Raw genomic sequence first — 24,684 nt, 5'->3', positions numbered from 1 at the left:
TATCCATCTGTTTCAGCTCCTCTTTCAGGGTGGAGTCCACTGTGGTGTTCAGATGGAGATGCAGGTCTACTGGGGTATCATTGTGGAGGCTGGAGGTCGGAGGATGGACCAGAGGTCTACTCACAGCTACAACACAACAAAGCAGAAGATACAATGGACTCCATTAAGTAAATAAAAACAATACATGAGAAATTTCATGTTTCACGTAAAAATATTAAGCAATTAATAAAGTATTTATCACATACTATTCATTTCTGAAAATATTCTAGTCCATTTCCTCTTCAGCTTCATGAGCAGCAGCTCATAGTCCTGATGTTGAGCATCACCACTGTTCTTAAAGTATGTGCTGATGGCTGTTGCCTCTTTCTCCTCCAGTTTGCTCAGACTGTTGGCCAGAACTGTGTTCAACAGCAGGTCTAGGAGGAGTAAATCTTAATTATACACCAATTTCATTTATTTGAATGAATGTGACATACATGAGATGATCAGTATTAATACTGTAACACTGATATAATTATAATTATAGTAATTGATATACTTCTACTTGAATTACCAGAGTGATCGTGGAAGACTGACATAAACTGATTTTGCTTTAATTGTTAATTACTTTAAGTTATTTCATTATATCACCCTCACCTTTACACCATAACAAAGTCTCTTGAATTGCCTGCTCAGATGCCTTACATGCAGCAGTGGTCTTGCAAGCTGAACAGAAAAGTAAATATTTTGCTTAAAGAAGGAACAAATCTGACCATGTAGCATTCATAAATAGAAATAACATATTGTGAATGTGATTTAGCGTCTATAGGCCTGTGTGATGTGTTTGAAAGTGACATGAAGTCAATTTCGGCAGGGGAGCCAGAATTCAGCACAACATGTCTTATACAGAGGTGGTCCACCACACAACAACATTTCATACATCACAGTAACTTGTACTCTGTCCTAAACCACATTGATAAGTCTGTGCGACTTTAATGAAAACACAGATGTGGTTTGAGCAGGTGAAGTGAGTTTTGGAGACATATTAAAATTCAGTGATTATTGACTTCTAGTGTTTATTAGCAATAGTAAACTTGCAACTCCAGCACTAAACTAAAGGAGCAAATATAGACACCAAACATGCCTCGGCTGATCCACTACATCTGTGCTTAGTGGAAAATTGTGTACATTTCATTTTTCAATCATTCAGTTATTTAAAAGTGCATTAATGAGCACTCAGTAGCTATTAATTAACTGGCTGCTAATTAATACATTACTAAGAAACAATAACTGGGGTGAAGTAAACATTTTCCAGACCACCTAATGACCTTATTAAGCCTTAACAAGCCAGTAGTTGGTTATTAACTGAAAGCTAATTACTACATCATTATGTCATGAATATAGTCAAATAAGCTATTTTATTTGTGTATTCTACATCATAGCAATGAGCAAAAGACCCCTTTGGAATTCTTAACTCTCCATTTGATGCTTTGAAATGTAGTAATTAGAAAGTAGTTAATTACCAATATCTGCCTTGATGAGGAAAGATGAGGCTTGAAAACAGTGATATAATGTCCTTCTATACAATACATGCCTATACACATTAGCAGTCCTTAGGCCTGCTATAATAGGCTAATTTCACATTTTCTAGCTGTGTTCTGCTCAAAACTCTCAATGACTCTATTTCTCACCACTTTGCTCAGTGTGGCTGACATCTGCTGGCCTTTCATCAGAACTGTCAGTCAGGTTCTTTAGCTCCTCCCTCTCCCTCAGTCGTTTCATCCACTTCCTCTTCATATCCATCTGTTTCAGCTCCTCTTTCAGGGTGGAGTCCACTGTGGTGTTCAGATGGAGATGCAGGTCTACTGGGGTATCATTGTGGAGGCTGGAGGTCGGAGGATGGACCAGAGGCCTCTTCACAGCTACAACACACCAAAGCAGAAGATACAATGGACTCCATTAAGTAAATAAAAACAATACATAAGAAGATTCCTGCTTCATGTAATCATGTAATTAATAAAGTATTAATGACAAACCACTCGTTTCTGAGAATATTCTGGCCCATTTCTTCTTCATTTTCATCTGCAGTAGCTCATAATCCTGATACTGAGCTTGGCCACTGTTCTTTACGTCGGAGCTGATGGCTGACACCTCCTTCTCCTCCAGTTTGCTCAAATTGATGGGGGGATTTGTGGGCAACAGCAGGTCTAGGAGGAGAAAATCCCAATTAAGCATCAATTTTGCTCATTTGAATGCAAGTGATATACATAAGGCGATAATTATATTAATACTGTAACATTGACACCGTAAGAATTGATGTTAATCTACTTGAATTAACAAAGTGATCATGCAAGAATGACTGATAAACTGATGTTGCTTTTATTTTTAATTACTTTGTTATTTTATTTACTTTACACCACTGGAGTCTCTTGAATCGCATTGAGTTATATAATTTTAGACGTGTTTTCTATGTCATGTTAATGAGCAGCTAGTTAGCTTGCAGCTGCTTTCTCTATAAGGCTTGATTAGAGCAGTAATGATGCTTTGGAAAATATTTAATGTGCTGTTGTTCCTGCCTAATAATGTAATAATGAGCAACAAACTATTTGAAAGTTTTTGACATGGTTCATTAGTTACTACCTTAATAAAGTCAAACAGTGAACTTGTAAGAGGTGCAAAACATTATGATCTTAAGTACACAGATAAAAGAGCCCTTGGGAATTCTTAACTCACGCTATTTTATGCTTTATAATTTAGTAACTAAAAACTAGTTAATTAAAAACTACTGCCTTCATAAGGCATAATGAGGCTTTTACAGTGTTATAATGTCCTTCTTTACAATACATGCCTATACACATTAGCAGTCCTTAGGCCTGCTATAATAGGTTAATTTCACATTTTCTAGCTGTGTTATGCTCCAAACTCTCAATGCCTCTATTTCTCACCACTTTTCTCAGTGTGGCTGACATCTGCTGGCCTTTCATCAGAACTGTCAGTCAGGTTCTTTAGCTCCTCCCTCTCCCTCAGTCGTTTCATCCACTTCCTCTTCATATCCATCTGTTTCAGCTCCTCTTTCAGGGTGGAGTCCACTGTGGTGTTCAGATGGAGATGCAGGTCTACTGGGGCATCATTGTGGAGGCTGGAGGTCGGAGGATGGACCAGAGGTCTACTCACAGCTACAACACAACAAAGCAGAAGATACAATGGACTACATTAAGTAAATAATAACAATACATGAGAAATTTCATGTTTCACGTAAAAATATTAAGCAATTAATAAAGTATTTATCACATACTATTCATTTCTGAAAATATTCTAGTCCATTTCCTCTTCAGCTTCATGAGCAGCAGCTCATAGTCCTGATGTTGAGCATCACCACTGTTCTTAAAGTATGTGCTGATGGCTGTTGCCTCCTTCTCCTCCAGTTTGCTCAGACTGTTGGCCAGAACTGTGTTCAACAGCAGGTCTAGGAGGAGTAAATCTTAATTATACACCAATTTCATTTATTTGAATGCATGTGACATACATGAGATGATCAGTATTAATACTGTAACACTGATATAATTATAATTATAGTAATTGATATACTTCTACTTGAATTACCAGAGTGATCGTGGAAGACTGACATAAACTGATTTTGCTTTAATTGTTAATTACTTTTAGTTATTTCATTATATCACCCTCACCTTTACTCCATAACAAGGTCTCTTGAATTGCCTGCTCAGATGCCTTACATGCAGCAGTGATCTTGCAAGCTAAACAGAAAAGTAAATATTTTGCTTAAAGAAGGAACAAATCTGACCATGTAGCATTCATAAATAGAAATAACATATTGCGCATGTGATTTAGCCTCTATAGGCCTGTGTGATGTGTCTGAAAGTGACATGAAGTCAATTTCGGCAGGGGAGCCAGAATTCAGCACAACATGTCTTATACAGAGGTGTTCCACCACACAACAACATTTCATACATCACAGTAACTTGTACTCTGTCCTAAACCACTTTGATGAGTCTGTGTGACTTTAATGAAAACACAGATGTGGTTTGAGCAGGTGAAGTGAGTTTTGGAGACATATTAAAATTTCAGTGATTATTGACTTCTAGTGTTTATTAGCAATAGTAAACTTGCAACTCCAGCACTAAAGTAAAGAAGCTAATATAGACACCAAACATGCCTCGGCTGATCCACTACATCTGTGCTTAGTGGAAAATTGTGTACATTTCATTTTTCAATCATTCAGTTCTTTAAAAGTGCAATAATGAGCATCCAGTAGCTATTAATTAACTGGCTGATAATTAATACATTACTAAGAAACAATAACTGGGGTGAAGTAAACATTTTCCAGACCACCTAATGACCTTAGTAAGCCTTAACAAGCCCGTAGTTGGTTATTAACTGAAAGCTAATTACTACATCATTATGCCATGAATACAGTCAAATAAGCTATTTTATTTGTGTATTCTACATCATAGCAATGAGCAAAAGACCCCTTTGGAATTCTTAACTCTCCATTTGATGCTTTGTAATGTAGTAATTAGCATGTAGTTAATTGGCTATATCTGCCTTGATAAGGCCTGATGAGGCTTGAAAACAGTGATATAATGTCCTCCTATAGAATACATGCCTATACACATTAGCAGTCCTTAGGCCTCCTATAATAGGCTAATTTCACATTTTCCAGCTGTGTTATGCTCCAAAACTCTCAATGACTCTATTTCTCACCACTTTTCTCAGTGTGGCTGACATCTGCTGGCCTTTCATCAGAACTGTCAGTCAGGTTCTTTAGCTCCTCCCTCTCCCTCAGTCGTTTCATCCACTTCCTCTTCATATCCATCTGTTTCAGCTCCTCTTTCAGGGTGGAGTCCACTGTGGTGTTTAGATGGAGATGCAGGTCTACTGGGGTATCATTGTGGAGGCTGGAGGTCGGAGGATGGACCAGAGGCCTCTTCACAGCTACAACACACCAAAGCAGAAGATACAATGGACTCCATTAAGTAAATAATAACAATACATAAGAAGTTTCCTGCTTCATGTAATCATGTAATTAATAAAGTATTAATGACAAACCTCTCGTTTCTGAGAATATTCTGGCCCATTTCTTCTTCATTTTCATCTGCAGTAGCTCATAATCCTGATACTGAGCTTGGCCACTGTTCTTTAAGTGGGAGCTGATGGCTGACGCCTCCTTCTCCTCCAGTTTGCTCAAATTGATGGGGGGATTTGTGGGCAACAGCAGGTCTAGGAGGAGAAAATCCCAATTAAGCATCAATTTTGCTCATTTGAATGCAAGTGATATACATAAGGCGATAAATATTAATACTGTAACATTGACACCGTAAGAATTGATGTCAATCTACGTGAATTAAAAAAGTGATCATGCAAGAATGACTGATAAACTGATGTTGCTTTTATTTTTAATTACTTTAAGTTATTTTATTTACTTTACACCACTGGAGTCTCTTGAATTGCATTGAGTTATATAATTTTAGACGTGTTTTCTATGTCATAGTAATAAGCAGCCAGTTAGCTTGCAGCTGCTATCTCTATAAGGCTTAATTAGCGCAGTAATGATGCTTTGGAAAATATTTAATGTGCTGTTGTTCCTGCCTAATAATGTAATAATGAGCAACAAACTATTTGAAAGTTTTTGACATGGTTCATTAGTTACTACCTTAATAAAGTCAAACAGTGAACTTGTAAGAGGTGCAAAACATTATGATCTTAAGTACACAGATAAAAGAGCCCTTGGGAATTTTTAACTCACGCTATTTTATGCTTTATAATTTAGTAACTAAAAACTAGTTAATTAAAAACTACTGCCTTCATAAGGCATAATGAGGCTTTTACAGTGTTATAATGTCCTTCTATACAATACAGGCCTATACACATTAGCAGTCCTTAGGCCTGCTATAATAGGCTAATTTCACATTTTCTAGCTGTTTTATGCTCAAAACTCTCAATGACTCTATTTCTCACCACTTTTCTCAGTGTGGCTGACATCTGCTGGCCTTTCATCAGAACTGTCAGTCAGGTTCTTTAGCTCCTCCCTCTCCCTCAGTCGTTTCATCCACTTCCTCTTCATATCCATCTGTTTCAGCTCCTCTTTCAGGGTGGAGTCCACTGTGGTGTTCAGATGGAGATGCAGGTCTACTGGGGTATCATTGTGGAGGCTGGAGGTCGGAGGATGGACCAGAGGCCTCTTCACAGCTACAACACACCAAAGCAGAAGATACAATGGACTCCATTAAGTAAATAAAAACAATACATAAGAATTTTCATGTTTCATGTAATCATGTAATTAATAAAGTATTAATGACAAACCACTCGTTTCTGAGAATATTCCGGCCCATTTCCTCTTCAGCTTCATGAGCAGCAGCTCATAGTCCTGATGTTGAGCATCACCACTGTTCTTAAAGTATGTGCTGATGGCTGTTGCCTCCTTCTCCTCCAGTTTGCTCAGACTGTTGGCCAGAACTGTGTTCAACAGCAGGTCTAGGAGGAGTAAATCTTAATTATACACCAATTTCATTCATTTGAAAGCATGTGACACACATGAGATGATCAGTATTAATACTGTAACATTGATATAATTATAATTATAGTAATTGATATACTTCTACTTGAATTACCAGAGTGATCGTGGAAGACTGACATAAACTGATTTTGCTTTAATTGTTAATTACTTTTAGTTATTTCATTATATCACCCTCACCTTTACACCATAACAAAGTCTCTTGAATTGCCTGCTCAGATGCCTTACATGCAGCAGTGGTCTTCCAAGCTGAACAGAAAAGTAAATATTTTGCTTAAAGAAGGAACAAATCTGACCATGCAGCATTCATAAATAGAAATAACATATTGCGCATGTGATTTAGCTTCTATAGGCCTGTGTGATGTGTTTGAAAGTGACATGAAGTCAATTTCGGCAGGGGAGCCAGAATTCAGCACAACATGTCTTATACAGAGGTGTTCCACCACACAACAACATTTCATACATCACAGTAACTTGTACTCTGTCCTAAACCACTTTGATGAGTCTGTGCGACTTTAATGAAAACACAGATGTGGTTTGAGCAGGTGAAGTGAGTTTTGGAGACATATTAAAATTTCAGTGATTATTGACTTCTAGTGTTTATTAGCAATAGTAAACTTGCAACTCCAGCACTAAAGTAAAGGAGCTAATATAGACACCAAACATGCCTCGGCTGATCCACTACATCTGTGCTTAGTGGAAAATTGTGTACATTTCATTTTTCAATCATTCAGTTCTTTAAAAGTGCATTAATGAGCATCCAGTAGCTATTAATTAACTGGCTGCTAATTAATACATTACTAAGAAACAATAACTGGGGTGAAGTAAACATTTTCCAGACCACCTAATGACCTTAGTAAGCCTTAACAAGCCAGTAGTTGGTTATTAACTGAAAGCTAATTACTACATCATTATGCCATGAATACAGTCAAATAAGCTATTTTATTTGTGTATTCTACATCATAGCAATGAGCAAAAGACCCCTTTGGAATTCTTAACTCTCCATTTGATGCTTTGTAATGTAATAATTAGCAAGTAGTTAATTACCAATATCTGCCTTGATAAGGCCTGATGAGGCTTAAAAAGAGTGATATAATGTCCTCCTATAGAATACATGCCTATACACATTAGCAGTCCTTAGGCCTGCTATAATAGGCTAATTTCACCTCATTGTCTTCCAGTTTGGCCACATTTGCCAGAAAGTTCAACACCAAGTCTAGGAGGCGTAAATCCCAATTATGCTATAATTTTTTCTATTTATGAAGCGTGATATACATCAGCATTAATACTGCAGTACTGACATCAGTAAAGAGCACATATTTTATCTAATATGTTATTTTTCTCCTTTAAGTCTTCTTACAATGACCAAGGTCAGTCAGAACTGATGATTTTTACCTGTTCCTTGTGTAATCCTACATATACATATACAGAATTTTAATAGCCTGATAAAAACAATGAATCAAATTCTTCACTCTCAGCTTTACACCATGCTGTAGTGTGCAGCTCCGATTCACTGACAGAGTCGTCACTGGATTAATTTCTGATACCTATTCAAGGTTTTAGCTGCTGTTTTATCCACCTTTAAATACTTAATCTGAACTGTGTCTGTTCCTTCATGTGTTCCTAGCTGAACTTACCCAGTGGATCAGCTTGGACAGGTTCCTCCACCTGCTCCTCCTTCAGAGATGTCTCCTCATCTTTCAGCTCCCCTGTTCCTCTCTCGAGGTCAATCCGCACTTCCTTCACTAACTCAATGCTGACCTCCTTCAGCAAAAGCTGTTTCTCCACCTCATTTTTCTCCTCTTCAGCCTTCACCTCTTCAACTGCCACCTCCTCCACTTCTTTCCTTCCATTCTCATTTGTCTGTTTCACCTCCACCTCCTTCTCAAGTTGCTCCTCCAGCTTCCCCCTCTTCTTTCCTCTCTTCTTCTTCTCTTTCTTAAACCATTTTCTTTTTTTAAGTGGTTGCTCTTCGTTTGGTTCATCATCCACAACTCGTGGCCGACAAAAGCAGCAGAGCAGCATTTTGGCTCTTGTTTGTTCGATGTTCAGGAGCAAAATGGCCGAAATCTGTGTTTTTCGGAATTTTGACTCAGTGCCAGAGTTCTGTCAGGTGCCTGTGACATCCAGAGTTCCAATGATGTCATAATAGTCCAGTTTGATAGCAGAACCACATGCTGCCATTTTAACTAATAAGATGAGAAAAGCCTCCATAAAACTGCTCTAAATGTTTTGATACTGAGCAAAATAGTGACAGCAAACATACGATATCAACAACTATGAGCGCTTGTCAGTGTTACAGCACTTTATTTTAAAGAAAGCAGACACTGAGCTTCATTAAGGCCTTGAGCTTTGTTCAATGGAACTCATATTAGACACTTAAGCTTAGGTTTATTTGCAGTTCTACTCATTTTTACTCATTATAATCTGTGTTAGGACACAGTAGGAAGTCTGTTATGTGAAACTCACTAATTACATCATCTATTGTAATAATGCACAACAAACAATACACTGTTAAAACCTGTGATGCAGGTTATTGAGCATGAATTTTAGTTTAATAAGCCATTTAAATCAGAAGTCAAATTGTTTCCATTTTCTAAAATGCAGATTTAATTATAAGTAACAAAGCTTGAAACAAGTTTTCAAGATGTGTCCATTTTCTAAAGTGTAGCTTTAGTGATCATTAATCAGCTTAAAATCAATAAACACGTTTTCAGTATGTCGGTTTTTCTTCCATCGTTTAATGTAAACATTATGTTTGTGTTTTTTTAGCAGCTCAAAGCATGTGCACATTTGCTATTTTAGTTTCAGCCAATTTTAACAACTAAACGTGCTTAAAACTGAACTATACACTCCTAAAAATATGGTTCTTTTAGGGGTTCTTTAGTAAAGAAAATGCTTCTATGTAGAACGATAGAAAAAAAAATCACAGAACTAGAAGCTCATTGATGGAAAAATAACTGATAATGGCTCTTTACAAAAAGCAGTCAAGAACATTTGAAACAGTCAAACATGTGGACAAACAAGGAGCATTAATAACTCAACAAAGTTACTTTTCATTGGAAAATCTGATGTATACAATGATATTTAAAAGAGACCACCAAATGTAACTCAGAGGAACGTTGTTCAAAAGTTATGTTAAATGTATCTTTCAAATGTGAACACATGAATGGCATAATTTACATAATTACTATGTATAAGTACTTGATTAACTTGCTTCATTTACATTGATGTATCATTCATTTGTGCAGAACTGATGGACACATTTGAATGATGTGGAGAGAAGCACTGTTGTCAGTGTGGTTCAATGCCCAGCTCTGGTGAGGACACTCACATCAGTTCTTAACTGTACTTTCTTAGGCAGCCTATTCAAGTAGATTTTTTTTCTTTTTAAATCCCCCAAAAAGGACAACAACTTGTAGAAATGATTAATATTACTATAATTATTAACAGAGAAATCATGATAGTAATGGAAAAGAATAGAGTAAGGCAGAAACAATGGCAGTGAGCAATTATGTTATTAAACCATTAATGAATATCTGTTTGTTAATCTGTAATTAAATCTGTAATATCTGAATTTTTTTATTTCCTTTGGTCCATCTGTTCTCTCATTTTGCCCAAGTACTAACATATAGAAAGTTTCCAGTCCAGTCATACCATATGGCTAAAAAGTGACTTTTAAATGTAATATTTTGCTCATAGAATTTAACAAAACTGTAGACAATCCAAATCTTGTTGGTGAATAAAAGCATTGAAATTACACAAAATCCAAAAGGCAGCTGTTAGAGGTTAACATGAGCCATAAATGTGCCAAATTTCATTATGTTTAGACCAGTCAGAACCAGGCTTTTTGTCATAGTTTACTAACTAGTATGGGTTGGTGAAACTGTGCTTTTTCTAACATTGCACCTGTGGTTAAAACTGTGATTTTTGAGATTAAGAAGTGATTTATTTTGGCTAAGAAGACAAGGATATCCACATTTTCTGGCTTTAGGCTTAACCCCTGAATGCTTGTGATTTCACAGCACATGGAGGTTTGGTTGCCTCTAACTGTTCTAACTTACAGTGGGTTGCAAAAGTATTCAGCCCCCTTGAACTTTTCAAACTTTTGCCACATTTCAGGCTTCAAACATAAAGATATGAAATTGTAATTTTTTGTGAAGAATCAACAACAAGTGGGACACAATTGTGAAGTGGAACGAAATTTATTGGATATTTTAAACTTTTTTTAGAAATAAAAAACTGAAAAGTGGGGCGTGCAATATTATTCGGCCCCTTTACTTTCAGTGCAGCAAACTCACTCCAGAAGTTCAGTGAGGATCTCTGAATGATCCAATGTTGACCTAAATGACTGATGATGATAAATAGAATCCACCTGTGTGTAATCAAGTCTCCGTATAAATGCACCTGCTCTGTGATAGTCTCAGAGTTCTGTTTAAAGCGCAGAGAGCATCATGAAGACCAAGGAACACACCAGGCAGGTCCGAGATACTGTTGTGGAGAGGTTTAAAGCCGGATTTGGATAGAAAAAGATTTCCCAAGCTTTAAACATCTCAAGGAGCACTGTGCAAGCGATCATATTGAAATGGAAGGAGCATCAGACCACTGCAAATCTACCAAGACCCGGCCGTCCCTCTAAACTTTCAGCTCAAACAAGGAGAAGACTGATCATAGATGCAGCCAAGAGGCCCATGATCACTCTGGATGAACTGCAGAGATCTACAGCTGAGGTGGGAGACTTTGTCCATAGGACAACGATCAGTGGTACACTGCACAAATCTGGGCTTTATGGAAGAGTGGCAAGAAAAAGCCATTTCTCAAAGATATCCATAAAAAGTCTCATTTAATGTTTGCCACAAGCCACCTGGGAGACACACCAAACATGTGGAAGAAGGTGCTCTGGTCAGATGAAACCAAAATCGAACTTATGTTTGGCGTAAAAGCAATACAGCTCATCACCCTGAACACACCATCCCCACTGTCAAACATGGTGGTGGCAGCATCATGGTTTGGGCCTGCTTTTCTTCAGCAGGGACAGGGAAGATGGTTAATATTGATGGGAAGATGGATGGAGCCAAATACAGGACCATTCTGGAAGAAAACCTGTTGGAGTCTGCAAAAGACCTGAGACTGGGACGGAGATTTATCTTCCAACAAGACAATGATCCAAAACATAAAGCAACATCTACAATGGAATGGTTCACAAATAAACGTATCCAGGTGTTAGAATGGCCAAGTCAAAGTCCAGACCTGAATCCAATCGAGAATCTGTGGAAAGAGCTGAAAACTGCTGTTCACAAACGCTCTCCATCCAACTTCACTGAGCTCGAGCTGTTTTGCAAGGAAGAATGGGCAAAAATTTCAGTCTCTCGATGTGCAAGACTGACAGAGACGTACCCCAAGCCACTTGCAGCTGTAATCACAGCAAAAGGTGGCGCTACAAAGTATTAAAGCAAGGGGGCTGAATAATATTGCACGCCCCACTTTTCAGTTTTTTATTTCTAAAAAAAGTTTAAAATATCCAACAAATTTCGTTCCACTTCACGATTGTGTCCCACTTGTTGTTGACTCTTCACAAAAAATGTCAATTTCATATCTTTATGTTTGAAGCCTGAAATGTGGCAAAAGGTTGAAAAGTTCAAGGGGGCTGAATACTTTTGCAACCCACTGTATCTACAGACATTTCACACTCTTATTAGGTTCAATTTCTCCTCTTAAAACCTAAAAAAAAGTTTTTTGCTAATGCACAAACTTAAAAAAGATGGTTTTCAAGGTTTCTTTAGTAGAAATATAGAGCCATACACATTCAATGAACCATTTGCATGCTTGAAAAAGCTCTTTGCATGGTCAAGTGGTTCTTTGCATTTATGGAGAATGTATTGCACCTTTTTGACTGGTTTCTATACAGCACCAAAATGTTCTATTGTTGCAAGCTTGACATTGTAACAACAGCAAAACCCTTTCTGTGCACATGGATCCATATACAACACATTCTATCACTCTGAAGAACCATTTCACCATGCAAAGAATCATTTAAGCTTGCGAATGGATCTTTGAGTGTTCATGCTTTTATCCAGGATGATTGTTTTTACCAAAGAACCATCTTTTTAAGATCTATTTTTAAGATTGTAGGGTATATTTAAAAAAAATGTGCCTCTTAAATTGAAATTTTGATCTAAAAGCAATTCATCTTTCAGCACTACTAGAAACAGTGGCTTGATATGAATGACTCAGCAGGGCGGAGTAAATTAAAAGCCAGTAACGACTGCTTTTTTGATTTAGGATTAAAGGGTTAAAATTTCCTTAACAGTGACAGAGCAAACCACTGTAGTACTGTTGATAGAAGCAGTGTTGCACTGCCAATCCTTGTAAGTCCGTGTGTAAAAGAGAATATAACAATAACCCGCTCACCTCATGCATTAAATTAACATTCTCCTCCATACATCAAATGAACTGGAAGCCTGGCGAAGTAAATGGGTCGAGAGGATGGCACCCATTTCTCTTTGTCACACACAAAGACATTGTTAGGAATATCGATGAGAGCGGAGAGAGAGTGGGGCGAGCGTAATCTGCAGGCTAATAGAAAAACCTCAAAGACTCCGATATGAAAAGGTCAGGTCCCATGGGAGCGAGAGAGCCAACGTGTTCATGCCGGTCCTTTGGAGTGTGGAGAGAGATAGCAGGGCAATCACTCGGACTCCTCGCATGGCCTTCGGGCCAATGGGTCGCGTGTAGCTCAGGTCTGATCGCAGATTGGAGAATCGATGCTTATTTAAAATGACCCGGGGGCCTGTGTGTGATACATGTTTTAAAAGAGAGCACATTTACCTCCTCCTGTGATCGCATTGTGCAAAACGACATTGAAAATATATTAGGTACATGAGAGTTTTCTTTGAGAGAGAGAGAGAGAGAGAAAACAAGGACAGAGTGTCATTAATATGAGCCACCACTCTCCCATAACCCCAGAGGTGCTTTTTATTTGCCTGTGGTCATCTCCAAAGCCTAAAGTATCATGACTTTGAATGTTTTTGTTGTCGTACAGCAGCATTAAATCGACTCTGTGTTTGTATATCTGCACGCATTCTAGCCTAAAACTAAGCTGCTAATTATTGCCAGGACTTCATAATTTTTTAATTTATATGACTTCATAATAATTTTATGTGCTATAAAATCAACTGAGCTTAAAATGGGATTTCAGGTTTTGGCATAATTTAATCGAGAAGGTGTAAGCAAGGTCACTGACAGCATTTTGATGTGAAAAGAAGGACTGTAGAGAACATTTCACTTTTTTTCTTCACAGTGGTAGTCATAGGAACCAGAGGTCGTAGTGTCCACAATGCAAGTACAGCTATATTATTTACTGTTCAAAATGACCAGTGAAGCTGCATGATGGTAAAAAAGTAATACATCTGGTCACTCTAATAACTAAATAATCTCTGTCACAAACAATTCTTAAAATACTATGCCGGACATTTCAATCCTGACAAAATTATTTCTAACCCAAGCTGTTTCTGAAAAATCACACAAAATAGCCTGAAATGATCTTACTTAAAGGTAGTGTTTCAATGAAACTGAATATTGTGCACGGAAAAGCAACTTCTTATTGCACCACTGCCAAGAAAGGAAAGATGTGACTCTATGAATTGTTGAGCACAAACTGCTCATTACGCTTGCTTAATAAAACTGACGTAGTTCATTTCACTGTTTTGGCATCACAATTAGACTCATAGCATCTTATAAACAGCAAAATGAAACTCACTTTACTTAAAATATACAGAACTCTGACATAGTCCAGAGAAAATATACACAACTCTGTCAGTACAATGTCACGGCATTGCTATAATGATTCATAAAGATCTTATAAGTATAAATATGATACTCACTTTCTAACTGTTAGAACAGAGTATCAGTATCAACATCTTTACAATACAAGTACAATACAGTAGGTTGACACCTTTGTTTGATTTTGCACTAAGTTACACAGTCAGCTATTATAATGTGCTGTCATTGCACTCCAGAAAGTGTTATGACAGCACATAATGTTGGCAACAACCTGTTGCTGGACGTAGGTGTTGTGTCAACTTGATATTGAAGTTAACAAAGGCAGCCTTTATGAAAACTGATGCTTATTGGAATAAACCCTTATAAACGTTTATGTAAGTTTATGTCAGCTGTCATGAAAGACTTATGCAACAATCATTTAGCCTTATGAAAATAACCTAAGGAAAGTTCATATTTAGAACAACCTAATGATTTGGTGATATTGTTTCATTAGAATGCAGCTACAGCTATACTGTGGAGCAGATGTTTGTGTGGTCATAAAATAGAGTCACTATTTTACCTTTACTCAATAGTTTAGAAGCATCACCCAAAATGTCATCAAAACCATCCCTTAAAAGCTCACAGCAATAATTCAGTTGGCCATAGCACTATTTCACTTCTCATTGCTTCCATCTAAAATGGACATGCCAAGCTTTAAATACATTGGAGATTGTTTAGATGCAATCCACACTCAAATAGAAAATCTCAGTCATAAGAAATTCCGGTCTTGTCAATCAGCTATGCACATTTCACACTCACATTTTCACAGTGATTCATTGCATAAATCATGGCATGCAATATATTACATCCAACAAACATTGTTGTTTGTACCAATAGCAAAAGGCCTATATGTCCCTTGTGGGTGCCATGACTGACTTCCCCAGTAAGTCTCCAGCAACTAAAAAGCAAATGCATACACGTGTTCATGGCCCCTTCCCACAAGTGTAAGTTATTAAAGTAGAACCACAAGCACACATAAATAAAAAGAAGGTTCCAGCACTAAAAATGGAGCAGGAAGCTACTTACTGTCCCATTGTGGTGGCCGGAGTCCAGTATTCATACCAGAACAGGAGACTGAAATTTTCAACAAAGTAAAAGCAAACAATGGTATTACAATTCAAGCAATTCACAGAGCTATATTACAAGATGACATCATCTTCCATAACATCACCTCTGTGAACATCTCCACCATAGACAGACCTCTCACTGGGCATTTAATGTCAAAGAACCAACTGTACAGAGTTCCTTTTGAAAGGAATAACGAAATGAAGGAGATACAGTATTTGTATTTGCAGGTAAGGCCTTACCTCCTTACATCCTACCTTTCAATTTGTCTGAGAATGATGTGTGATGCTGTCTCAGAGATTGGTGTCATGCACCATGTTCCAACCATTGGCCCCTACAACACAGAACATCAGTGAAGTTCCCAGCACTATATTGACCATTCCTCAACCATCCTCAACCCTACTGAGGAATTCTTTTCAGCATGGAAGTGGAAGGTGTATGATCTCCAGGCCCATAATGAGATGTCACTACTTGAGGCTATGAATGCTGTGGGGGCATCACAGCTGAGGACTGCAAAGGGTGGCTGCGACATGCACGAAGATTTTTCGCTTTCTGTCTGGAAGGGCAGGACATCAGGTGTGATGTCAATGAAGTGTTGTGGCTCAACAGAGAAGAGAGATTTTTTTTTTCTTTTAAAAGATTATGCATCTTTTTATTTTCATTACTATTGCCGGATAGATATGAACACTACGATTAAAAGGGTTTATTCCCACATTTGTGTGTGTGTATTTGTGTGTGTGTGTGTGTGTGTGAGACAGAGACAATTTTTCTTGTGGTCAGTAACACAGTGCATTCAGTCCCATTCTGATACATATATCAGTACTTGCCTAAGGATCAAATAATCCTTACAATGTGGTGACGTTGTTGTAGTGATTGTCTGGCTTTGTGTGCTTTGGTGTATGTAGCTTATGATTGGAGTGTTTGAGGTTTTGCACAGGTGATACAGTGTTGTGAGAGATTCTTCTACTGTTGTAAACACTGCACTGAGAGCACTGAGAATAGATTACTATTTCAAGAAATGCATCTAAGTGACTGAAAAACTGTAATATAGTACATTAAACTACTGTGGAAGTAAAGTGACTAGTACTCAGTAATTTACTGAAATTTAAGGCAATATAAGGCAGGTTTATTTATATAATATGTTTCATGCTGTCATTCAACGTGTTTTACAGTGAGAAAATACAGTCTAAAAAGTAAAGGAGAATTAAAAGTTACAATATGATAAAAACATGGTTAAAACAGTAGATTTAAAAGAGAAATCGTTACATTAAAAAGCAATTTAGAAATGAAATTAGAATAGTAAAGTGCCATTACGGTGAATTTTTCACATTTTTCAGTTTGTCATGTTGCGCAGTTCCTGTAGCTCAACTTATATATATGAGGAGGTCAGTAAGTGAAAGAGTGAGGATCTAAATGAATGAAGTGAGTGAAACAGAAAATAAGAGACTGAATGTGTGCAGGAATGAATGAATTAGAGAGCGAGTGAGTGAACCAAGGAATGAGCTAGTGAGTGAATGAGTAAGTGAGTAAATAAGCGAGCTAATCAGTGTTGGAATAAGCGAATGACTGAGTGAAGGAGAGAGTGATTGAGTAAATGAGTAAGTAAGTGAATGAGTGAGTAACCAAGCAAGTAAATGAATGGTTGAGTAAACAAACATGTGAATGCATGAATGAGCAAATGAATTATGTGTGAGTGACTGAATGAGTGAGTCAACAAATAAGTGAAGGCGAATAAATGAGTGAGTAAATGAATTGAGTGAGTGAATTAGAAAATAAGTGAGTGAATGAGTACAGGAATGAAGGAGTGAGTGAGTGAGTGAGTGAGTGAGTGAGTGAGTGAGTGAATAAGCAACCGAGTAAACAAGTGAGTTCATGAGTGTTGGCATGAGGAATTAATAAGTGAAAGAGTGAGTGACTGAGTGAGTAAGTGAGTGAGTGAGTGAGTAAACAAGCAGGTGAATGAGTGGGTGAGCAAATGAATGAGGGAATTGGTGAATGTCTGAAAGAGTAAATAAATGAATGAGTGACAATGCGCGAGTGATTAAAGGAGTGAATTAGAAAATAAGTAAGTGAATGAGTACAGGAATGTGTGTGTGAGTGAATAAGTGAAGGAGTGAATGAGTGAGCAAGCGAGTGTTTGAGTAAGTGAATGAGTGAGTGAAAGACTGAGAGAGTAACAAACCAGTGACCTGATTAATAACACATTATACTAAAATGTATGTTTCTATATCAATGAATAAAAAGTCAATTATATTCATGAACACTGTTTAAATCAGTTGTATGCAAATGTTTATCTCAAGAGTAAATTTAGCCTGAAATCCAAGTGTGTTTCACAAATGCAGTCTCCTCACAACAGCAAGTGAGCTCAGTGGAAAGCAAATTTCAGGCCCTAACTGGGAGCATCCTTGGTAAACACTGCAGAACATACTGATCTAGAAGCAGACCGTCTCTGTCTACATAATTGCATTCATTGGGATGTAAAAAGACAAAAAGCACATCCCTCTCTGAGTGTTGGTGCACAGAGGAAGTTTGATAAGCCCTGCCATTGGCCTTTTCTTTAGAATCCTGATCTAAGGCCTCCCTCCGTTTTTTCTTCCAGCCGTCTAAATATTCATGGGCGAATGCAGGATGAGCGATTCCTCCAATCAGACGGAAAGGCAACTGTCGCCTTGGCGATGTGTCGGCATTCACTGCTGAATCACACACACACTCTCGCACACACACATTCTGAAATTTGGCAGGCGTTGGCCGTCAGCTCATTAAGGACACAGAAGCAGCAGGGATAAGATCTGCTAAGCAGTGCACAAAATAACACCGGCAAGGTAATCTGCAATCTCTAACAAGAGACGTACAACAAACACTGCTTTTTAAATGCACAATCCGAGCTGCTTTAGAACCGCTTTGTTGACCAAGCTTATCAGAAAATTTAAACAACGTCAAAGGAACATTTGCATACGAGTTTAACGGGTGGTGTTGGAGGGCAGGCGAGAACGAGAGAGAGAAAGAGAGGGGTGAGAGAGGGAAAGAAAGAAGAGGTAGAAAGAAAGGGAAGAGAGCAAGAGAGAGAGTGATAGAGAGATATTCAGCTCGGAAGAGAGGAGAGGGAGAGAAAAAGAGAAAGAGGTTGACAGAGACAGGAAAGTGAAAGAGAGAGAGAGCAGAAAATGAGTGCAAAAAGAAAGAGGGTGAGAGAGAGAGCGAGAGAAAGAAGAGAGACAGGAAGAGCGTAGGGTGAGAGTGAAAGATGGCGAGGAAGACAGTGAGAGACAGACAGAAAGAACACATGGAGGGATAGAGAGAAAGCAAAAGGGAGGGGAGAAAAAAGAGTGTGACGAAACAGAGGGTAAGGACGAGAGAGAGAGAGATGGAAAGAAAGAAGAAGACGGGAGAAGGAGGGGAGAGAGACAGGTCACGAGGTAGTGATGGAGAGACAAGAAGAAAAGGGGTAAGAAAGTGAAGAAAGGTGAGGAAGAAAGAGGGAGAGATTGAGAGCAAAAGAAAGAGAGGAGAAAATACCAGTGCTAAGGGACGGAGGGTGAGAAAAGGAGAAAGACAGATAGAGACTCAAAGAGAAAGAGGGAGCAAAAGAGAGAGGACGGAGGAAGAGAATGAGAGAAAAATAAGTGGGTTGGAGAAAGGAAAAAGAAAGAGAGGAGCAGGAGAGAGAGAGAGAAACAGCGAAAAAGAGAAGGAGAGAAAGACAGAAGAGTGAGGAAGGGAGTATGAAACAAAGCAAGGAAAATAGAGAGAGGAGAAACAGGAGAAAAATATCATGAAAGAGCGAAATTAAAAAGGAGATGAAAGAAGTGGGTCAGAGAGAGAGAGAGGGAGAGAGAGCGAAAGAGAGAGGGAGAGAGAGAGCAAAAGAGAGAGAGAGAGAGGGAGAGAGAGAGAGAGAGAGAGGGAGAGAGAGAGAGAGAGAGAGGGAGAGAGAGAGAAAGAGAGAGGGAGAGAGAGAGCGAAAGAGAGAGGGAGAGAGAGAGCAAAAGAGAGAGAGAGAGGGAGAGAGAGAGAGAGAGGGAGAGAGAGAGAGAGAAATAGAGAGGGAGAGAGAGAGCGAAAGAGAGAGGGAGAGAGAGAGCAAAAGAGAGAGAGAGAGAGAGAGAGGGAGAGAGAGAGAGAGAGAAAGAGAGAGGGAGAGAGAGAGCGAAAGAGAGAGGGAGAGAGAGAGCAAAAGAGAGAGAGAGAGAGAGGGAGAGAGAGAGAGAGAGAGAGAGAGAGAGAGGGAGAGAGAGAGAGAGAGAGAGAGAGAGAGAGAGGGAGAGAGAGAGAGAGAGAGAGAGAGGGAGAGAGAGAGCGAAAGAGAGAGGGAGACAGAGAGAGGGAGAGATAGAGAGTTAGAGAGAGTGAGAGTGAGAGCAATTGAGAGATAGAGAGAGTGAGGGAGAGAGAGAGAGAGAGAAAGAGAGAGGGAGAGAGAGAGCGAAAGAGAGAGGGAGAGAGAGAGCAAAAGAGAGAGAGAGAGAGAGGGAGAGAGAGAGAGAGAGAGAGAGAGAGAGAGAGGGAGAGAGAGAGAGAGAGAGAGAGAGAGAGGGAGAGAGAGAGAGAGGGAGAGAGAGAGAGAGAGAGAGAGAGAGAGAGCGAGAGAGAGAGAGAGAGCATTGCTTAAAGCATCTTTTAATTCATGCAGCTTGGATGAGATTTCTGCAGGTTGCGCTCTGAGCAGGTCTAAAGAACAACATAATTTACGACTAATTGGCAGATGCCAGTCACTTCAGGCAGATGCATTAGATGAATTACCCTCAGCAGATATGCTCAGTGTCTGAACAGCAGATTGCTGTGGAACAGCTTTGTGGCTGTACACAGGATAAAAATAAAACCTTGGCAACTGAATTCATCTTAAATAAAGTCCATACACTTATTATTTCTCATTATATGAGACCATGATAAGAGTTCAATAATTCAAGCTTTATTGCTTGGGAAAAAAAAAACAAATACTAGAATATTTTCAAGATAAAATTACTTAAATAGAAGCTGTTGGAATCAGAATGTTCATTAGGCACTCTCCTAATGAGAACTAATTGATATGTTGACTAGAATAAAACAGCTAATTTAACAGCAACTGAATTTTATATGCATTTTTGAAAAACATCATTCATATAGAGTCCATAAATTAACCTAAATGGCAAATATAAACAGCCTGTTTTGAATTCATTGTTTTAATGATGTCACAAAAATCTGCTCATTTGCATATTTCCATCTATTCAGCCTCCAGATGTTTAGCTCTGCACACTCACACTGAAATTACAAGGAGTATTTCAGACCAGACTGAGGCGCAATACAGGGCAGCTCATGGATGTGTGTTTATAAATGATTGGGATAAGATTATGTACAAGACACTCATGTTTCTGCAATGTTTACTTCTAAGCTCTCCAGACAAAAAAATGGTCTTCTTGCGTTTTTAAGGTGGTAGTAACTTCAGGCTCCTGCAGACAACGTTGCATTAGGATGATTGGGTCATGAATACGCGCTGAGTGTGACCGGATTCATAGACTGAGAAAGGGTTGTACAGTGCAGTGAATGTCTCGCTCGATGAGTAGACAGTGGAATGCAAAGCAGATGTTAATGATTGGCAAAAAGGGGTGATTGCATTAGGATATGCCAAAGACTAGAGTGTGCAGGAAGTAGCTGAATTTGCAGGTATATCGAAGCGTACAGTAATATGGGTCTACTAACAGTATCAAAAATCCCAGTCTACAGGAAATTCTTGCCAGAGTTGTGGCCAAAAAACTGACGGAGATATACTGGCAGGATGTTTCATGGCTTGTGAAAAAATTGCTTTGCTTCCAGGCAAGAACTGCTTCTAGAAATCAACACAGGTCCTTCACAATCAGTTTCTGAAAGAACACTCTGCAGGACCTGCATACCAAGAACACATGGACCGGAATGGCACACAAGAGGCCTTTGCTTAATTCTGCTAAGAAAGCTGCACAAAAATTGGACTGGAAACATGTGATCTAGTCAGATGAATCTTGATTCTGCCTGTATGTGAATGATGCTAGACATTCACCTCAGTAAGCCTTCATTGAAGACTGCATGCAAGGTGCGGTTCAAACTGGTGGAGCTCTGTCATGTTCTGGGGGTGTTTTAATTATGTGGAAATGGGTTCTTTGGTTGAGGTGGCAGTAAATTTGACCCACAGTGCCAACAACCAGGTTTTGCCTTTCGCTCATCATCTTCATCTGTAGAATATGACATTCTTATTCCTGTATTCCAAATGGACAGTTCTTGCATTCACAGGGCTTCAAATGTGACTGACTGGCATGATGAACATTCAGGAGCATTCATCTAGACTGGCCTGCAAAATCTCCAGATTTGAATCCTTTCGAAATCTGTAGGCCTGCCTGGAACAACAAGTAAGACATTAGGGAAAGCATCCATGAAATCTGATTAAACTGCACAATTCTTTGACATAGGAGTGGCTGAACACTGATGTTGCCTATATCCAGAAACTTCTCCAGTTAAATGAGCTTATGACCATGTGGTTGGTGAAGCACAGAAAACTTGTTGGTGTGATTGTTTTTTCCTCTTATTTTAGAGTAAGCATATTTAATAACTTATGAAGTATATCTTAACTTGATGTGAAGTACTATTTTATTTACACTGATTGTTAGTGTTGAGCATGTGTGCACTACAGCATGTGTAGATACAGCATGTGATTCACATATTTATGGATTTGCTGATAATGGTGTTTCTACTCTAACTCGTGTTGTCTTTAAACATTAAGTGCAGATCACTTTCACAGTTTTGAAATAGAAAAGAAAAAAAACTGAGAGCAATCAGTGCAGCGTAGGTATTATTTCTGCTGATTTTCAGCACCTTACATGTGAACAGGTGCACATATGTCAAAATAAAGAAATCTGCTTTGCATTTGGTCACATTTTCTACAACACTTAGATTGAGCTCTGCCATTGGACTGTAAATGTGTTTGTGTTTACATCTGGTATGTATTTTTATGACTGCTGGTTTAACATTAATGCTCCTAGTACATGTTGATTGTAATTTAATCTGCTGTCTCTTTGCTCAGGAGAGATCCCATCAATGCCTGTAAAACACCAGATAAATGTAAATCTAAACATTACTTCACTTAGGCACTCCTTATGGCTGGATTGGCTCCCTTATTTACATTTTAACAGGTCTTGTATAACCACCTGAAGGAAGATGGGATGCATCACAAATATAGCAGCATGTAAATCATATATTTAAATAATTAACAACATGCAGAACTGTCTGAGGATTATTAAAAAAAACAAATGTGGTGAAAATCAGTTGAATAATAAGCAAATTATGGCCAAATTAATCATCATGTCTCAATATATTTGTTTACAAACAGATCGTGATCGCTCCAAGAAGGCAGGCGCACAGATGCATTGTCCTCTTGTAATTATAAGGTTCTCTCTGCATTCTGAGCAGTTTTGAGATATTGAGCTTCAAAGATTTTGGGTTCCAAATAGCAAAAACTGAGATTTGGAACACGTCTCTTTAATACATTACAATGACACCTTTAATTTATTCTAAATGTAAAATATGAAAATCCTGTTAGATTTATAACTGAGTTTTTGGAACAGGTCAAATGCAGATAGAACCTTCTAATCTTAAGAACTCACTTTCTGCTTGGAAGATTTTATCTGAAAAACTTGAAGCAATTTATTTCAAAGAACACAAACAGTTTATACTCATAATTTGTTTGATGAACATATAATTAGTGTAATGGAGCATCTACGTTACCAGAAAGTGAAATTTAATACTTTAAATGACGTTTTTATGACTTGTTTATTGTTTATTTATTTTTATTATTATAGTATTTTAAGAACCTTTGTCTTGTTTTGGGATAAATCATAGTTTTCAAAAAAAAGCATTGATTGATAGAAATGATAGCTAATTGATAGATAAATATAAAGATCCGTGCTAAGTATTGTGTCCAGTGCAACTTTAGGTAGAAACCATTAGTTTAAGTTTCCTTTAGGCAACCGTTCACTGTAGTGAACTGTCTCAGCAAGTCAGTATAGCAAGTACATATAAAGGCGATGTGAGGTTCTGTTTTATATCAGAAATGAGACTCTAATGACCCAAAATGTCTTATTTTGGGAGAAAGAGGAAAATAAAAGATGGATGAATGAATTAATTTAATGTTTATGCTGTAATTAAGAGCCCTTCAGTACAAATGTTTATTGTTTAATTACCTTTAAGGCTTAATGGTTATAAATTTCAAGACAATAAGATGTTTTAAAGAACTGTAAGAAGACAGGCAGAGTTTTAGCAACATGTTTTCATGTTTCATAAAGTTTTAGAAACTTTTTCCACAGACACTGAGCAGTACGACGACATGACAAAGAAACCTGATTGGCTCCTATTTGTGTATTTGAAGTGCTGGTTGGCTCACAGATTGTACCATATAGAGCTAAAATAGAGGCTAAGTTTGGACATAGAACCAATTTTGACAAAAGTGTTAGAACCTTATAATCCCAAGGGGACTACATCGCTGTGACTGAGAACAACAGACAGTGTGGCATCCATGTATGAATATCTAAGGGATAGCCAATCAAAAAAGAGATAATTTATATACGTCAGTCTTAAAGGCACAGTAACAAAAACAGGCTGTGTAATTCTAAGGGATAAAAAGAAATTGGAAAGTTATCAGATGACTCATGAATTATCATGTTTTTGGTATGTGCATTTTCATAAACATCATGAGAAGAATCTTAGAGAAAAAGTTAAAAGGATATGGCCCCTTTAGGATGATTTTAAATGCCAAATTATCACTTTGTGCAGTGCAGTTTGATGAAGAAGGTCCATTCACTATGAAACATTGCTACAGCTCATTGTGTGTGAGCATATAAAATTCAGTCCCACAGCACTACTGCATGTACTGGATTATAAGTCAGGTCCATTTTAGATTCAGATCTGCCTGCAAAAAGGCTTTTTGCACCTTTATGCATAGCAATTTTCCCCAAAGGCTTTTGTGAAGAATATTTTTTTCCTTTTTCTTTCTTTTTTTTGGATGAAAGACAACATTTGTGTGACTACACCCTCCTCACAATCCCTCTGAAATATTTTCGGTCCTTTGGCTGCCTGCCCACGCCGTCTCCTTCACTTCGTGACGGCAGGCTCGTTCCATTCAGTCTGATCCCTGCAAGAGAAGAATGAAAAAAAAAATCCCTCATGTCATACAGGATGAAAATAGCACCAGAATTCTTACAAAATGCCAGAATAAAGACATTGGGTCCTGGTGAGCGTCTTGCTTTGCTATTTACATTCGGTCATTATTCACGTTCCGTGAGACTGTA

The 24,684-nt window shown here is 38.1% G+C and overlaps 1 protein-coding gene across 1 annotated transcript in view; it reads right to left on the bottom strand.

The window, feature by feature from the left end:
• Positions 1-237: 237 nt before the first annotated feature.
• LOC119265942 (myosin-2 heavy chain-like) overlaps positions 238-24,684 on the bottom strand; it is a 76,096-nt gene continuing 51,649 nt past the window's right edge. Inside the window, exons 2-12 of the mRNA XM_037546991.1 lie at positions 8,149-8,443; positions 6,301-6,471; positions 5,956-6,186; positions 5,047-5,217; positions 4,702-4,932; positions 3,666-3,734; positions 3,275-3,445; positions 2,925-3,155; positions 2,016-2,186; positions 1,671-1,901; positions 238-416 (exon numbers count right to left, since the gene is read on the bottom strand). Coding sequence (XP_037402888.1) covers positions 238-416; positions 1,671-1,901; positions 2,016-2,186; positions 2,925-3,155; positions 3,275-3,445; positions 3,666-3,734; positions 4,702-4,932; positions 5,047-5,217; positions 5,956-6,186; positions 6,301-6,471; positions 8,149-8,443 — 2,151 coding nt within the window. The remainder of the gene's footprint in view (positions 417-1,670; positions 1,902-2,015; positions 2,187-2,924; positions 3,156-3,274; positions 3,446-3,665; positions 3,735-4,701; positions 4,933-5,046; positions 5,218-5,955; positions 6,187-6,300; positions 6,472-8,148; positions 8,444-24,684) is intronic.

The sequence above is a fragment of the Pygocentrus nattereri genome, chromosome 18, assembly GCF_015220715.1.
Source record: "Pygocentrus nattereri isolate fPygNat1 chromosome 18, fPygNat1.pri, whole genome shotgun sequence".
NCBI lineage: Eukaryota > Metazoa > Chordata > Actinopteri > Characiformes > Serrasalmidae > Pygocentrus > Pygocentrus nattereri.
This window is presented reverse-complemented; position numbering and strand designations above follow the sequence as displayed.